An 18,653-nucleotide genomic window follows, 5' to 3' on the forward strand; every position below is an offset into this window, starting at 1 on the left:
GGTTTGTGTGGAAGTCGGGCCCTGAAACACCAGTGATTGATGCATCCGCAGCCACAGCCAAGCTTTTGCACAGCACTCTCATGAAACACTTAACATGAGCAGGCAAAAGACCGTGTGCCACATTCTCTGCATTGAAGCATCTCTCTGCTTTTGTTATCACCAACATGGGTGGCTTCATGCAGCCTGCGTTATTCTGTCAGACGGCTACCGAGGCTACTCCTGCCTGGCTTGGCTGCAGCCTGCAGCGACAGCGCTGCTCGGTGGGAGGCTGACACAGAGCTGGCCCCAGCTGCCACCACGGTGCTCACACCCACTTCACACCAGTGTGTTGCTCTGTGCTCCCAGGCTCCCTGCTTGCTCCTGGTAGCACTTTCACCTGCATGTTCATCATGTTCTTATCTGTCACTATAGATCAAAAAAAATTCTCAGGCCATGAACTGAATCAGGGTATTTATTCGAAAAACAGGCAAAAAAAATCTTCACTATTTCCTCTGCTGCTTCCACCTCCTTGTGCCTGGACTTACAGCTAAGTCTTTGCTCGCTTGCTGGAGGGCTTCTTTACAGCACACAAGCTCTTTCATCTTTATCATGATCAGAACAAGTCAGTGCACCTTTGCTATTTCACAGTCTCTTTTAAACTGGGGTGAGCTGAACTTCCTATGCAAAGATTTGACCTCTCCTGAAATCCCTTGATCAGCAATTTCCCTTGCTCGCTCTTTCATGCTGGAGGCATTATGAAACACTGGAAACTACACATACTTTCATAAGGAAGTTAGTGAGAAAATTCAAATAATCAACTCAGTCCCAAGAGACTTGGGGTCTCTCTCCAAGGTTGAAAGTTCTTTCCTAACAGAAGTTTTGCTCTTGAAAGGTGTCTGGTTAGCAGGCAGCTGATGATAGAGCTTCTCTGGAACCTGATTATACTTCCAGCCCAGGGGCAAGTAATAAAAAAGCCTGCCCGGCTCTGTGAGGTCTGAATCAGGTGCTAACAATGAACATCTGCTGGGGCCTCTGCTCTCCTCTCCCCCACCCTCCTTCCATGTGCTGGGCATCACAGCGTTCCCCATTTTATAGCTTGTGGCAATGAAAGGCCAATTTAAAAGGGAAAACAGCATTATCCAAAAAAAAAACCAACAAACCAGACTCTGCTTTAACTGCTCTTTGTCCAGGGCTTCAGTGAATCCAACACCACCGTGACATGCTGAAAAAATCTGCATTGTGTGGCAGCCTTTGGCAACAGTTACCAGCAAAGCACTCGCAGCCCAACTCGAGCGAGACAGACAGACTCTACACGTACGTTTATTACTTCATACAACCAGATTGCTTACTGTACAAAAATCAACAGTGCCACCCAAGAAGGCGTTCACAGATGTTTAGAAAGAGACACATAAACACAGCTTTAAAACATGTTTTTTATGTCATTTAGGTACAAACTACTGAAGCGCCACATGTGAACGTATACGTACACACACACGCGTGTGCACGTGTAGCTCTGTACAGGCACAGGCTGAACAAATTGTCGCAGCGGCTGCAATATGCTCGTAGCTTGCTCTCTGAGGAATCCAACATCCCTACACAAGTGTTTCCCCCAGTGGGACACAAACTGGATTTATGCTGAGCCGTAAGCTCACCCTTAAGGCCTCGAGCTGCTGCCACTCTTTGCCCAGCCTTCATTCCCTGGTTGCTCCTTGCTGCACCCCACTGCTGGCTCCTCTCTTGCGTTAATAACCCAAGCTCCAAGCCCACCTAGGTGACTGCACCAGAGTGACTTGGTAAAGATGTGAAGGTCAGAACACAGGGTCAGATCCCTATCCTGAAAAGTCTCAGCAGGGAAGAAATGGTCTCCATCTTGCAGGGTGCCTGACCTAGTGGGGCCCAACTCACAGGTGGTGTGCTTGGGCACAACCATCGTACATCTAAACATCTACAGCCTGGGAACTTTCACTTTTCTGTTCTGCAGCAGTAAAGGATGAACAGACCTGTACAGGAAAAACATATTTGGGGTAGAAATCATGACCTTTACAGAAAAAGACCACAGCACCTGAATAATTCCTACTAGATGGAATGCCCAATACAGTGAACTTCCCTCTTGGATGTTAAGCAAAATTAAACACCTTAAGACAGAACGTTCATCAAAGAGCTAAGGAACATCATTTTTGCGAAACGCTGTGCTTTTGTCAGCAGGAACAGCACTGCCGCTTGCAATATGAAACTGAGAAGACTGGTACATAAACCTTTCTAAGCAGCAGCTGCTGAATCCCAGCACTGCTCTTGGGCCGCTGAACAGGGCAAGTTATTGGCATTCAAGTCTATTCCCTTCTAGATCTTGCTTGTGTAGACTAAGCTCCTTGGGCAGCAATGGCGTCTCCAGTGAGGCACCCTGAAGTGCTAATCTGGCATTGGCCACAACAGATTTGGGTAGCTTTACTAATTTCTGCTGCAGTAAAACAAATAAACAAACAAACAAAAGAGTAACAGCTGCAGCCTACAGCTTTCATAAGGAAGAAATAACAGACTGTAGCAATGTTTTCAAAGCTTTCTCTATATAAAGTCCAGTTATTCCCTGGGAGGCATAGACTAGCCTTGGTAAAAATTTATCCAAAAATTATAGAGTCAACACAGCTTCTACTTGTTCATCTTCCAATGCAGAAGAACTGTTCCTTTTAGTCTGACAGCAGTAGGTATGGTGAATCCCAAGGGCTCTACTGTGCAGTTACTGCAAACCAGTCAGGAAAGAGGCAACTGGAGATTTTATTCAGCCTGTAGGTAAAGGGGGTAAAAGCTGATGTTCTTCCTGCACTAACCTCCCTGTCCAGGAGTGTAACAGGACCTAACGTTGACCAGGAGAGATGCTCTGTCTTTCAAAAGATATCAACAGCAGCTGTGCCTCAACCAGCCTGGGAGCCCTAGAAGGTATTTTTCTGGAGTGCCAAATGGAAACACGTTTCTAAAGCCCCAACTGATTTTCATGTCAAATGCAAGATTGACAGAATCTCCATAGTGTTCCTCCATGCAAATTGGGACAGCTCTTTAAAATGACAGGATCAACCTGAGACGTAGCCTTCACATACAAAGAAAGAAAAAAGGAATACTGACAAGACAAAACAGCAATGGTAAAACAGCTTTGAAAGTTGCTCACATAATCAGATAGATGCTGCAGAGCTGTCAAGTATGTATCCTGACAGTCCTTGCTATTGAACAGTAGACAAGCTTGAGTGGCATTTGCCTTAGTGGTTCACATGTCATGGCCCAAAAGACCAGAGTGCAGAATTACTGACATTATTGGGAACTTCCAAGAACTAGCAAAAAGGAGCAAATAAGGTTAAATTCCCATTCAAGAGGAGGTGTTATCTCTTTCTTACTCCAATTTGCCACATCTGGCTATGCCACTAGGAGTCTCAGCAGAGAGCTGAAGGGCAGAATACCTACCAAACCTGGCGGTGGTAAGCACCTGATAGTGGCGAGCAACTCACATCCACCAAGATACTTCGGGCCTAGCTCACAAAAATCACCAAAAAGTTTGAGAGCTTGCATATTCCCCTATACATTTAACCTCTCCTTCTCATTCCTACCATGGGAAACCTTCATATGTCAGACTCGCAGCCAGAGTCTGTGAAAAGCTCATATAGTCAGCATGACAGTTATACTCTAGAGAGAGGATTTCTCATGCCAGAGTTTATAACCCAACCTGTCTCATCCCTGCACTTGTACGTGGGAAGGGAGGAAACAGATAAGAACATGAATGAGATCGTACAGATTATTTACCCCTAAATCAATAACATTTATACATTTTTAAGAAATCTTCATTAAAAAAAATTAAGCATGAACAGTTCTACAACATAAACAGGTGCAAATTCCATTGCCTAGTAAAGCTAGGAAAGAGTTCATGTCTAATCAGAAGTAGAAGTCCACAGCCATATGTTTTAAGGACAGCCTTGTGTTTTAAAGATGGCCTTGATATTAGTGTCTTTACTGTATTAAACTCTTCGTACTTAAATAACAGTAATAATATCTAAACAGCACACACAAGTATAGGATGATACATAAGCATAAAAGTGCAAGACGTAACTTAAGTCAAAGTGTCTACTGGTCAAACTGGTACAAACTATGTTCAGAGATCAAGCATAAACCAGACTGAGAGCAATAAAGGCCCTTTTCTTTTCCTCTCATTTCCATCAAAAGTCATCGCAGATACATCAATGCAGTCTGAAGTGACATCGATTCCATATGGCTGTACATGAGAGGACAGCTGAGCCCATGCCTTGATGGAGAACTGATCCTCCTCTGCTCTGTGTAATGCCAATTAATCCACAGACTTTGCTCTGAATATCCGAGCAGAGAGAGAGAGAACAGTATCTTCGATGCCACATTCAAGGGAGGCAGAGTCAGCAGCTCAACAGAAAAGAAGCACTTAAGAGCAGGGTTTACAGGAAGCCCTTGTTAGCTCCTCTGGAGTCACACACCCCGGCTGATTTATTGATTCCAGCCATGAAAGATGACTACGAGGAGGTTAAGTAACACTGCTCTTCATGGGGAAAAATAAAAAAATTATCCTCACAAATATAATTTTTCCCTTCCTGTTTGTCTTACTTTACCATTTCAGAGATAAAATATCTTTTACAATATCAGCTCATTATTGTGTTTGTTCCTTTTAAAGGCAAATGGAGTTTAAAAGATCTTGTCACCAGAAGGGGGTGGGATGGGGGCAGAGGCAGACCTTTTATTAAACCTTTAAAAAGATGTCTAACTCATTTTGCAAACGAAAATGACAAAAGCCATAGAACTCTAGCAAAGGAGAGCTGTCGCTGAGATTAAGCAGATCCAAACTCCACCATCCATTTTTCATACTTCTCCAGGTCTGCAGCAGAAACAGATTTGGAGATTTTCTTCAGAGCCAGCTCAAAGTCCCCCTTGGTAACAGGCATCTGAAGCTCCTCTTTAGAAAGTGCACGAATCTCTTCTGGAGTTAAGCCATTAATACGTCGTCTCATTGCCATTAAAGAGGCATCCCTGGAAATACAGGACAATGTATGGGAGCTAATTACTAGCAGCATGTGCTGTAAGCCTATGAATTTTGATTGTATTCTCTTGCTAGAAACCACTGGTAGGAACACTTGAGAGCATTTATTTACCATAGAAAATGCGGTTCACATCTTTCTTAGCTTCCATGTTCCCAGATCACTACATTAATTCAACATAAAGAATGCATTGGCACCAAAACCCATTTAAGCATATGGTAAATGTGCAGAGATAATTAAAACTATAAAACTGAAAACCTTTTACAATGATTCATAGAGATGAAATTTTACAACTTCAGTGCAGGAAAGGGCAGGGTGGGAGAGGAACTGCACTCAAAGACTTTTTTTTTTTTTTAAAGTAGTCTGGATTTTGCACCCCCGTCTCCTTAGATTTCAACCTTCTCCCCACCATGTAGCCCAAAAGGACAGTCAGCAAGTGTTCAGAGTACAGGCCAGCTCTGTTGCCTGCTTGCACGTAGCACCTGAATCTGTAAAGGGCAGAGCAGGAGGCATCAGACACTAGTGTCGCATGGCCCTGCAGAGCTGAGGCCATCGGTGCCTGCGGTTCCTCATGCTCTACCCGCTCCACGACTCCCCCCCCAGCTCAGATGCTGCCAGTGTGGCCCACTGGCACAGAGAACCCTGCTCATTTCTCACACCACAGCCCACAGGCAGTCTGAAACTACATTTTCTCTTTCCCCAGGTTTGTCCCAGCAAGGGATAAAAGAGGCCTCAGGGAGAAAAGGTAATTTAACTGTTGCACTACGTGACACACACCAAGTTTTCAAAACCATGGAGTCGTTTCACAATTTCAGCAAAGCAGCAGGGGAAGAAAAAAAAAAATTAAAATCCCAAGCCATGTTTTAAAGGATCAGTCTCTCTTGGCAGAGATCCCAACATAGTAAGGGATGTAGACTTCCTACCGATAAGTTTTTCCAAATACCTATTCTCCACCAGAAAACCCTCATTTGTCAAAAAAATGAAACAAACTGTGGGAACAGGGTGGAAATAAATTTAATACTAATGCTATAAACTATCTGTATCACCCATGCACCTAGAAAATTCAGGCAGAAAACAAGACCATACTGCAATGGGGGCTGTCCAAACATACAGCATATAGAAGCCCCAAAGACATATTCTGTGAAAGGTTCCTTTGCATCACAGAACTCTAGCTCTTAAACTCATGGGATTTAAAAAAAAAAAAAAATAAATCCAAACCTGTTTTGCACTTCTTTAACAAATATTCAGTAATGCAGACAATGGTAACACGAGATTTGCTCAGAATTTTTTTTTCTCTTCTGAGCCAAGAAAACTTAACCACATCTCATACAAAGACTCCATGGTCTTTAGGCTGCTCCACATGACAGTAACGCATGGTTCCAGGAAATAGACTTGGGCCTTCAAACATAGTCACTGTTAGCATGGCTTCAGCTGTAGCGGGTGTTGCCTTTTATCACATAATGTAAATGATGACTTCCCATGCAGTTCTAGTTGAAAATTAAGGGGGATGGGATACCTGCAAACATTAGTGATGTCAGCACCAGAATAGCCTTCAATCTTCTCAGCAATTTCTTCAAGGCTGATATCAGGATCCAGTTCTACTTCACGAAGGTTAATCTTAAGTAGTTCTGCTCTGCCTTTTGCTACAACATAAAAATACTTGTTTGAAGTCTTGCAAGAGTAACATTAAAAAACAAACAAAAAAAAAAAAAAAACAAAAAGAAAAAACCCACAACTTAGATTTTTCAGTGAAAAGTACAAACAAAAGGGTTTCATATAAGAGACAGAACAAAACATAGTAAATTGTGCAATCAAATACAGCAAAGTATATGGTTAAAAGTAGTATATTAGAACAGCACACCCTTGAGACATTTTCCAAAGCCATACGTCATTAAAAATGTCTGTTATGTCTCAGGTGACGAAGCATTTGGTCACATACTACCCAAGGGCACAAAAGCACAGTCCTACAAATGTCTGCTTCTTCTCACGTCCCTTTGGATTCACTCGCTGTTCAAGTATTTGATTGCATATTATTCACAAAGTTTCATTAGAACCACAATGAGTATTCTATTAACAGAGCTTCAGACAGCACAAACCCCTTAACAATAGGCTGAACTTTAAGCATATGTTTAAGCACTTTACTCGGTTGGGACCCAAGAAAGCTGCTGAAGCCTGACAGCCTCGGTGTTACTCTGCACAAGGGTGGTAAAGAGGAGGACAAATGCTTTCCTGGCTTTTACTGTACAGAAAAATATACCAGCTCAGCATCTTTATTTCCATAGTGACCAATTTTTATGACCTAGAAAAGAGGACTACCACAACAGAAGAAATACCAGTAGGAAAGGTTAAAAGTCTTAAGGAAATATCCACACCTATGTTTTATGTCCCTAATGAAAAAAAAGGAGAGGGGAAATATAAAAGAAAGTAGAAAGCTTGTCTAAAGCTGCTGGTTTTGTGCGCTTTGCAGAACTGTCAAGAATAGAGTTATCAATCACACACAATTCGCACTAGCTATAAATGGGGATTTATTATTTACAAAGCACAATGCACATACAGCATACCTGCAGAGAGTGTCCTGTATCAGAGAACATTCTTCTAATCTTTGCTATGGGGCTAAGCAAGTCCTTGCAGTATTTTGAAAATGAAACATGGTAGAATATATACTTGCATCAAATTCCACAATATACAGGTGTACACATGATGTATCATATCACTTTATAAATTAAAATGCCTGACCACAACAAATCACACAGCACAGTTATAAATGCATCATTTAGACTTGCCCAGAACAGCTCAACATTCTTGTTTACAGAATAGATGAAACAGAACATAAGATTGGAAATAAAACTGGAGCACATCTCATATGTTGTCCAGGGTGTAACACACTGTGCCCAAACCCAGTCTGGTTTAATTAGAAACAAGAGCAAGAGCTGATAGGATTTTAAACTAATTGGTCATAAAGACAGGCATCCTGTTAGGAGTTGTTACCGCCTGTAAGCTGCAAAGACAAGCTGTAGAACTATTAAGTGTCCTTATACCTGCTAAACTCAATCACAACTGCTGTCACCATGAACACACGTCCTCTTATCTTGAGTGCTCATGCAGGGAGATGAGGCATCCACTACACCAACAAGAAACGAGGCTATGCAAACTTCAAGTGATAGGAATCTCAAAATTAATAGGACAGGTGAATGACAGCTAGGAAAGACAATACAAGCCGAGACGTCTTAGGGCAGGAAAGCAATCAGCCTGCTGCATTCTGAGTGACTTGAAGAACAGTCATAAAGGCGAGCAAGCAGTGATTTACAATGAACTAAGCCTGTAAGTGAAAATTCATGGATCCACTTCTTTGCATTTGTCTGCAAGGGCACGGAGTGCATTTGCAATATTTCTGAATATGTCCAAAGGCTGCCTTTGATGATCACTCAAGGACTGACTGTTAAACATTTAAAATAATTCCAGGCTCATTAAAACTAACTCTCTTTCAAAATGTAAGAACCCATCAATGGGCTTGCAATGAAATGCCGCAGCTCTTTGTTTGTAAGCCCCCAAGCAAGTGGTATTTTTTTTTCTTTCTCTCACTCTCTTTGAAAATAAAGCAACCCAGCAAAATGATTAACCCCTGAATTTCACTGCTCATCACAAAAACATCAAGATTCGTCCCAAACCCAACAGTCCCGCACTAGTCCTAAAAGCTTGTCTTGCAAAGACCATTTTAAAGGAAAATGCTCGTAGCAAACATACCTGTGGGCAAAGGTATATAAATCCTCTTCTCCAGCCTCCTTCGAAGAGCTTCATCAATATCCCACGGAAAATTTGTAGCTGCTAATACCATAACCATCTTGGAAGGGTCATCATTTTCCAGAGCACCACCTACCCCTGCAAGCACAACAGTTTAGAAAAATTTCACTCCACAGCTCTTATTGATTGAGATTCTTGCTAAGAAACACTGCCCCAGTATTGCAAAAGCCTGGACAAAGCTAAGCAACAGCTCTGTGTAGTCCTAGTTCTGCTTTCCAAACTCTCCATAGCTTAGGTGTGACAAGACGATCAATGTCACAGAGAAGGGGAAAGTTCATTCTTTTGCTGAGTCAGGGGAGGGCTTTCTTTGACAGTGCTAATAACACAGTCACATGTGAGTGCAGCCCTACTAGACCCACCGAAGTGCTATCTCTGTCATATCAGGCCATAGAAGAAATAGGAATCCCTCCTTAGCCTCCCAAATGAGGACTGCAAAGAAATTATCACTTTGGGGCAAAAAGTTGCCTACTCTGGGTTTACCACAGTGAGCCTGCACAGTTGAGGACATTATAAATAGTAACTACAACTGCAATACAGAGGTGGTTATCAAACTACTACACCATGCAATATTCCTCAGATGGTCATCCTCGTTATGTGCACCTGCACAGAACAGGTACAAAATCTGACTAAAAGGGAATTATTAGTTGCCACCACAGAATACAGCAAAATCAGATCTCACAATGGGATCCCCAAGCTGGAGACTCTAGCAAAGGGGAGAAATTTGTTTAAATTGCATGAAAATTAAAGACCTGTATTAAACTGCACAAATCTCCATTATCTGCTTCTCCCAGAGTCTGTGTCTCTTAAATATGAGTTTTCAATTTACCATCAAAACAGCCATTTTAGACAAAATGAAGTAGAACACCCTTTTCAGGCATCTGCCTTTGAACACTCCAAAAATACTCTACTCTCAAATTCTGCCTTATTTTTCTCCCATCTATAAAGCCAGGTTTTCCTGATCGCTCAAGTTCTTCTATTCCCACCTGTACAGAAACAGCACCCCAGCCCCAAACTCAGATCTAAACATTTGTTACCGTCCATTTGCACAAGCAGCTCTGACTTGACTCTGCGACTCGCCTCATGCTCATCGGATGTGCCTCTGCGGCTGCAGATGGAATCTATCTCATCAATGAAGATTGTTGTTGGAGCATAAAACCTCGCCTTTATTCAAATGAAAACATCACTATTAAGGCTGCAGCAGCAAGCACAGGCCCTCATCAGACCACGACCCAGTCCCACTAGACATAATACATACATCTTCTCCCTGCCTGTCACAAGAAAATAATTCAAGGTCTTGATTTACAAACTGTTTGGCATATGGTTAAGTTTAAATTGTACTCCTCAAGTCAGGGGTCTTTCAGTGTTTGTTGGTTTTCCCCAGCAACTCGTCTTGCAAAGGGCAAAAAGGAATACAATCAAAATACAGGCAGTTTTTCATGCAGGACATGTTTTTTTAAAACATGTCCAGTTTTTTCTGCAGTGAGGGGAAAGCCCAGGGGACAGAAGAGAGCTCAGCCTGTCTCAACAGAGACAGGTTTTAACTGAAAGTATGGTAGAAGTGCAGCAAGGATCCCAAAGAGGTGAATGACCCTTCAGCATAGGTCTGCATGGGCATGCTTTTCACATACCCCACATGATGGATCGCACCCAGAACTTCAGAGAGGCTTGTGTCCATCATTCAGAACAGAAACAGAACCAAAATATGTATTGCTTCTAGACTAACAGTTTGCAATCCCTTCCAATTTCAAAACTACTTCCTATAGGCTTATCCCATAACCAAGCAAGAACTGAATTTCTGTCAAGGTCATGACTCTACATCTAGCCTGGAAGACACTATCCTAAACATGGGTGATGAACCATTTCCTCCTTAATCCTCAATGACATATCAGAAAAGGACATAAAACAGAGACTGTGCTCGGCTATCTGGTTGAGGGCGTGTCAGTGCAATGAAGTAACATGCTTCCAACATGCTACCAGAGGGGCAGGAAACCAAGAGAGACATCCTTTCTCCCCCTAGCAATCCGGATCACATCATTTGAACACATACCATTTCAAACAAGAGGCGGACCAGCTTCTCAGACTCGCCCCTGTATTTAGATGTCAGGGTAGAGGAAGACACATTGAAGAATGTTGTTCCGCATTCTGTAGCAACAGCTTTTGCAAGCATTGTTTTGCCAGTGCCAGGAGGACCAACCATCAGCACACCCTGAAAGGTGAAAACAAAGGTAATGAACAACAAATAAAGAAACTTTGCAATTGGCATTCTACACTATATCTCAATATGATCCAAGATCTGTATTTTAATTGTTTAATAACATGGTTGCCATCAGTGGGAAACAAAAGACAAGAATCCTGCTTTTAAGGACAGCGTGGAGGTGCTCTGGGATTTATTCTTCTTACCACTCCACTGGAATATGAATCACAAAAGCCAGTAACCACTGCCGCACCTATCACCTGGGAAGTAGACAAGAGATTTACAGCCTTGCTCTGAATCAGACAGCGCCTGGACTTGAACTTAGGCCGTTCCCAACTCACGAGGGGCTGTACATGCAGATGAAGAGAGGGAATTCTTAATTTTGAAACAAAGGCCCCTTCATGAAGAAAGTTTCACAGAAACCAAAATACTTTTGCAGAAAGTTGTGTTCCCTCAGTAGAGCATTTTTCTGCATAAAAATATTTTACCAAAAAATCCTGATGATACGTATGTACGAATGTGCTTGATTTTTACATTTAAGTCTGAATAAAAGCATTCACAGAAAACAAGAGTTTGTCACACTGTTTAATCTCTCCATCTCAGTATTTCTATGGCCATACTACTTCATCTTAGCAATTCCTGCATGAAACACCATCCTCACCACACTGTTGGACGGCAGAAGAGCACTGCTATTTCTGTGGCTCATGTGAACTAATGCTCAGTCCCACAAAAACCCTAATAAGAACCTCAGTGATTATTCAAAAAGCTTTAAACTAGAAAACTAAAATTGTTAAGTCTCAGGCTGGCATCCACATCATCAGACTGCCTTTCTATCTGTGGTCTGTCTGAAAGAGAGCGTAAGGAGCACACATCTGTGCAGCTCAGCACATTTACCCGTTATTATGCAAGCAGGTTTTTTGCTTGACACACAGTGCTCTGAGGACCTGTGTTAAGGTTGTAGCACTGAGACTAGTTAATCACTCTTGATAATATTTCTAAATACAGTTAGCTTAATGGACAGTCTTTCCACCCTTTCAGCAGCAGTGCTGGAGAGGGACAACACGATACTCCATCCCTGTACAGCAGCAGAATAAGGCACTGTGATTTTGAGCATAGCGCTATGAAAATGTAGTGCTCAAGGAGCTTGATTTTTTTCCCCCATCTCAACCACAAGATCTTATTACATGCTAACAAGAGTTTCCTAAAGTTGTACTGTGTTGCAAGGGTAATCAAATTAGCTAGAATTAGAATTGCACATCATAATGTGCTTTGCAATTAATAACTTACATAAAATGCCACAGCAATAAAATATCCGTTAAATGCAAGCCACACAGCAAATTAGATTTAATCTGTTCCTCACAAAAATTTACTTCAAAAAGTCCAAAGAATGACATGGAAGAGATCTATAAAAACAAATCAACCGGGAACACAATTATTCAAAAATGTACTATTCAAAAGCAATAGCCCCTCTGTACTCCATTTTCCATTAACTCTTAATACCTTTATTGTCGTTTAACACTTAGCTAGTGCAAGCTCAACATACATTCATTGGTAAATTAAGTCAGAAACGTTCACGCTCCATCCATACAGCTAACAGTCCAATGCCACTCCTCAGGTTGCCCAAGGTTTCGTAAGCTCCAGAGCAGCAAGCATAAAACGCAAATGGACTCTTTTTCTCCCCAAGAACATTCAGACATATACTGTGATTTGAGTTGCTGCACAGTTGTACTGATATTATAATAATATTGCAAGTTCAGTCCTGGAGTAACTGGGTGGAAATTACTCAGCCTGTGATATGTAGGTCAGAGATGACTTACTGTTCTCTCCAAGTTTCACATGTGTTTATTTAATATTTTAAAACAAGCTTCACCTCAATTCAAATCACACTTGACGCCTGTGTTTGACAAACTGCGTTTACTGCAGGACCTGGTTTTTTTGGATATTGCTTTGGTCCTCCATTACTATGGAAGGTCAAATTCTGGCTTCAGCTACACATGCCGCCCACTGCCAGATCGAAGCCCACTGCTTTGCACCTCCAGTATAACTATTACAGTGAACGTTCCCTACCACATGATACTGGTGGCATCATGTATGCCTAACACAGGTGCAAAGCAGCCACACCAGGTGTGAAGCCAGAGTAAAACCAAAGCTCTCTGGGGATAAAGATGATAGAAACATCAGTTAAAAAAAAAAAAAAAAAAGAACTTCAGTTCTCAGCAAAACAAGATGTTCACGGTTTCAAACAGAAATGCATAGGATCAAATTGCTTTCTCTCTGCAAACTAGAAGGCTGCCACTTACTCACTAGTTAAAATCCTTGACAAACACAAAGACTTCTTTATTCTTCCTCTAAGGCTCTGTTAATCCAAAGTATTCCAATAAGAAGCTGAAATGCACCGCAGGGAGTAAGTGTTCTGATGAAATCACTGCAGGGTTACTTCTTGTTGTTGTAACAATCGCTAGCAGAGCAGTGGGAAGCACAGTGAGCAACCAGGCCTTCTTGGCAAAAAACGGTTTGGAGAAAAAGAGCAAACAAGCCCGTGGACACTCAAAAACCCATGGCTGCAAATACACAGCACCTGTGTTGAATCAGGGAAGACAGCTGGCTCCTTCATGCAAGGCTCTGTCCTCTGAATGCAGGCATAAACTGTGAGGGCTGTCTTGGGAATTGTTCTCAGGAGAGTCTGAACATCCAAAAACAGATCTGGCTGCCTTTTCCCTGAATTACTATCCTGAATGCCTAGGCTCAACAAATGCCTGCTGCTACACTGATTACTACAAGAAACAGTCCTCCCTTCAAAACTTCTCATCCTTGTAGCACAGTCAGAGGTCAACAGTAGGGAAAATACATGCTGTTCTGTGTGAAAAATAAATTCAGAAGAGTTACAGCTTCACAAGTCACCAGGGAAAAGGCTAACAATGAAGACTCTTCATGGACTCGTCAGAAATCAATTTGCATTTCAGACTGAAGAGAGGAAATAATCTTAGAATTTTTTTCCTGTCTACAACCACCTAGTTTTCAGCAGTGACGCTGCTCAGTAGGAAAAGATAATCTCATGCAAAGAGATGGAGACTGTAACTCTTTCAAAGACCAAGCTGTTATTTCTTTATCCACTGCCACAATACTTGGAGACAGGGCCAGTGGCACTCTTCGTGTTCCCTGCAGTCTGCTGAGACACCTGCCTTAAAGACAGACAGACACTACATCCTCTAGGCATATTAATAAGTGAAAAAAAGCACAGCAGCTCTTCACTCCCTTAAAAGTTTTTGAGACTGGAAAGATGGGGGCCCTATATCTATAATAAGGGTATGGATCAACTTGCTTATGCCAAGAGGAAAAGAGACAGATTAAGCTGTTCAAAAGACACTAAAGTCTCACCCTACTCTTACAATCCACAATATCTAGGCTCTGTCCAAGCTGATAGCTTGGTTAACCTTGAGGTTAACCTCAAGCCCACCAGTAGTGACCATAAGCACTCTAAACCCCAAAGGCCGTATAGCCTGCGGCTAGGTTTGGGCTGCCACCCTGCAACTCACTAAAACCTCCATGAACAGCCCTCAGGCGCAATCACCAGTTCTCGCTGTCAGCTCCCACTCTTTCCAACTTCCCCGCTTTACTGTCTGTAAACACAAGCCCCAAGAATGACAAGTCTTCCAGTCATCATTTCCCACAGGGCTTTGGTTCATAAATAAGCAGAATAACGGGGATCTAGAACTGGATCAGGCTGGAGGAGGACAGCTTTGAGGGTCAGACCTAAGTATAAGCCAGAGAAGTACAAGGACCAAGCAGGAAAAGGCAGGGCAATTGTTAGTAATACAAGATGTGACATATACTGCTGAACCAGTGTACTAAACTAAACCACAGAAACTACTCATGTACACAGCATTCTCTACACATGCCATTGCCTTGCAGAGTCAGAATAACAGACAATTTGCAGCAGCCTCTTTTCCCTGGTAATCCTTCTCAGTAACCAGAAAGCCCTGGAGTTGTGACTAGTTATTCCCAAAACAAGTGTCAATCCAGCTCACAACAAAAGCAAAATAATTTTCTTTTCTGTTTACAGAAATGCTCAGCAACCTCCTCCCTCCTCTTCCTTTTTAGCTCTAAGCAAGGCCCAGACTGGGCTTACCTCTGGTCCATCAGCCAGGCCAGCACAGTCCTATAGCCTTCCTGTTGCTCCACTTGCAGCTCATTCTCCCACTTTGCATTTCTCCCACTCCAGCAGCAACTATGCCCAGCTGCAAGTGTAACTGCAAAGCTAAATCATCACTCAGATTAGCCCGTTCTCTCCATGCTTCCTTGCAGCATCCAGCCTGCAGTTTGCAGTCTTGAGTGAGAGACAGTTGGCACATGCCGAATAAAACATTCCAAGGACTGCTTTCCTCTGTGAAATGTTGAAGAGTGTCCACCATAATCCTAAGCAGAGCTGTTACGTATTTCTGCTTCTGTCAATACAGTCTATGCTTGCTCACATACACAGGCTGACATATAGAAAGTATTATATAGTCAACAAACTATAACTGAGTAAACACAAAAGAATTATTATTTACTGAAAACCCAACATACAATTCCAGCTGTTTCTTCATTGCATTTTGCATGAATCACTATGACAGGATTTCATTAACAAATACCTCATTTTCCCCATTTGCCTTTTTAGCCTTCTGCTACAGGCATCCGCATGTTACAGCAGCAGAGATATGTAACTACAGCTTGCCATTTACTAAAACACCAGACAAATTCCCACCTTCCAAGGTCTCCTGATCCCTTTGAAAAAATCAGGCATCCACATTGGAAGAACAACAGCTTCTCTTAATAATTTCTTGGCTTCCTCCAAATCCGCTATGTCATCCCTGTGCAAGATGAAGAAACTTGTATAAGAAAGATTCCCATACAACAATATTTCTTCTATTTTTATACAAGAAAAATAGAAAAGTTTTTCACTTAGTACCATCTCTTTTAGCATGCCAGTATATGCCTCATGAGAGCACTCCTATAATCCAGCGACCTAAAATTGAATCCACTTTTGGAAGGTAGGGAAAAATTATTTTCAACTCAAGTTATCCAGAGCTGCTTAATTAAAAATTGGTTTGGACACCAAAGCAGTATCTTTAGAGTTCTCTGGAGTGTACTTTCATTTCAGCAGTACCTGTAATAGATGTACTGCACATAATACCAGTTAGCAACAAAAGCTTAACTGACATCAAATTAATAAACTGTTAAAAACCAAAAGACCTTGTTTTGCTTATCTGTAGAAGGCTATGATGACTCCCTGTTTGAAGAGTTAGAAGGAGAATAATTTCTCTCCTTTTCCACACTAGCAAAAACACTTGAATTGAGAAAATCCTCATACCAGTGAATGCTTGGATTCCTTGATACAATGTCCCTTTCAAGAGCTTCAACCAAGTCTTTGTCGTAACCGGCTCCATCAAATTTTGGTATTTCCCCATCACCAACTTCTTGGGGTATTTTCTTTCCCTAGAAGTGAAAGTCGTACAGGCTCATAAGGACATTATTCTTTCAACATATCCTTTACTAGCAATATATAGCGATATTGTCTGGTTCACCTCTGTGAACCAGAGGCCACAGGAAGGTTAAAGCTTGATACCCAGCTACCTCAGCACCACGATGGCCAGCAAAACCGACATGTTCACACCCTACAGTCCACAAAGAGTCCCCAAATACCTGTGGTTGCTTTCACCACAACAGCACCATACTTCCTTCATAAATGCAGTTCACAGCAATAAAACCCCATCAGAGCTCATTACATATCACAGTGGGGGGGTTGGTTGGTTGATTGGTTTTAAAGCAGCAAACCAGACTCTCTTAATGGTGCTAAACCACTCTTTAGGCAACTGACACACTTCCTGGCCAGCCGAAGGCATGAATGCAGAAACAGCCTCACAAAGCAGGCCTTGTCATGACTTAATGCTACATTAACTCCTGGCTGAAGACCAGAGCATCCAAAGCATATTTTGAACATGCTAGACCTGCCTCACTACCTGCCAAAGCTAAACAACTGGCACCCCATCATCACTGAAAAGGAACACAAAAGCCGTTATACTCATTGTCTCTGATGGAGGAAAGTGAAAAAGATTCTCTCCCCTATTTTAATTAAAGCCTTCCTGCCCAGCAATTTCTTCTTTCCTTGACTGCAAACTATCAATTTCTCTCCTCTCATTCAGAGGCCAGCTCCATAAACAGTTAAAATGCTTTTTAAAGGTCATATTTATTTAAGGGCTGCACCAAAAGCCCTAAAGAAGCTCCCAAGTCACCCAGGCTTCTGTGAACTACAGTAATTTCTGCAGCATGCCGTGCTCATTCCGCTATTCTGCCTCTGCCCAAACGGCCCAGAGTTTCTGGTTAACACTTCCACAGTGCCGTTAAGCTTATGGGGGTGAAGTGACATTTTCCCTTTGAAGCATCAGGGCTCACACTCCTCCTCTCCCACTTCAGAAGGAAACTGCTTCCCCTCCCAGCTCAACGGCAGCCTTCGGCAGAGCCTGAAAAGCAGCTGCACTGTTTTAACGAAGGAGGCTGAGTAGGGAGCTACTTTAGGACACTTAACTCAGCTTCTAAACACTATCAGCAGCAAGTTAAAGAATCCCAGCTGGCTGGACAAAAGCAGCCTAGGCAAAGGCGGGCCGAGAGGCAGCTGGAGACACACAAATAACCTCGCTGTGGAAAAAGAAAAAGGTAGTGATTACACCCCTCCCAGTTGCTGTTTGCCCACGAGGCCTGTGAGGGAGCAGTTTATCTTCCCACTATTTTTATTTCTTGCTTCCAAGTGAACTCTGTGTTGTTTAGCACTCCCAGATCAGGTTGTTGGTTTTTTTTTTTTTTTTTGCAATGGAAATGAAGCTGAAAGTTGTGTTTAGACAAAAAGCTGGTGTCAACAATGTAATGGTCTGGCATAAAAAGGAAAAGGAGAAAAAAAGCCCTGTAGAGTTTGGCATATTTCAGGAGAGAGAAAATGGAAGCTAAATGTAACCATAAAAATAGAAAGAAGTAAAAAGAATGACAATGAAATTAAAAGTATTTGCTGTATGTCTTTGTTACAGACTTGTCTCCTATCCCTCTGCAATGGAGTGGTTTTCCTAGTGGAAGAATTTTTTGGCATATCTCAAAACAAATCTGATGTTTGGGGTTTTTTTCTGGGTAAAACAGTTAAGGCAGGCTTTAAAAAGCAGGAGAATGCAGGGTGGGTGGCTGCAGTGCGCTACAGAGGAAGCTGAAGCAGCAGCTCAAGCCCCTGTACCCAAGCCTGGCTGACAGATCCACGCACAGCCTGCTTGCTGTGTCAGAAGAGTGGTGAACAGGCAAATGGGGCAATGCAGGTGACACTGGTGGCGGGTGCAACACAGCTCAAAGAAGCAGAAAAAAAATTTAAAAAATAAGTGAAAGGGGAAAGCAAGGCCCCGCGGGCAGGAGGGCGCTGGCAGCCGGGTCGCGGCCCCCCAGCCGCACTTGGGCCAGGCCCCAGAACCCCGGTTACTGTTCCCGCCACACTCACCTTTTCCTGGGACTGTTATTTTTCCTGCTCCCTGCGGCGTGGCTTGCCAACAGAGGGAGAAGTGCAGCCAACTGGGAGATGAGCTTGCAGCATCACCTTGGCTATCACTTGAGTGATACTGGATGTTTCG

The 18,653-nt window shown here is 42.5% G+C and overlaps 1 protein-coding gene across 7 annotated transcripts in view; it reads right to left on the reverse strand.

Annotated features, from left to right (window-relative positions):
* Positions 1 to 1,283: 1,283 nt before the first annotated feature.
* Positions 1,284 to 18,653, reverse strand: part of KATNAL1 (katanin catalytic subunit A1 like 1) — a 41,794-nt gene continuing 24,424 nt past the window's right edge. For 6 of the 7 annotated variants that reach the window (XM_075084689.1, XM_075084646.1, XM_075084659.1 and 3 more), the window contains 7 exons: positions 16,364 to 16,488; positions 15,758 to 15,863; positions 10,867 to 11,025; positions 9,854 to 9,980; positions 8,763 to 8,897; positions 6,535 to 6,661; positions 1,284 to 5,010 (listed from right to left, as the gene is read on the reverse strand). In XM_075084689.1, coding sequence (XP_074940790.1) covers positions 4,812 to 5,010; positions 6,535 to 6,661; positions 8,763 to 8,897; positions 9,854 to 9,980; positions 10,867 to 11,025; positions 15,758 to 15,863; positions 16,364 to 16,488 — 978 coding nt within the window. In that variant the 3' untranslated portion in view covers positions 1,284 to 4,811. The remainder of the gene's footprint in view (positions 5,011 to 6,534; positions 6,662 to 8,762; positions 8,898 to 9,853; positions 9,981 to 10,866; positions 11,026 to 15,757; positions 15,864 to 16,363; positions 16,489 to 18,653) is intronic. The other variant, XM_075084697.1, reaches the window with a different exon arrangement.

Source organism: Phalacrocorax aristotelis, chromosome 1, assembly GCF_949628215.1.
Source record: "Phalacrocorax aristotelis chromosome 1, bGulAri2.1, whole genome shotgun sequence".
Lineage (NCBI taxonomy): Eukaryota > Metazoa > Chordata > Aves > Suliformes > Phalacrocoracidae > Phalacrocorax > Phalacrocorax aristotelis.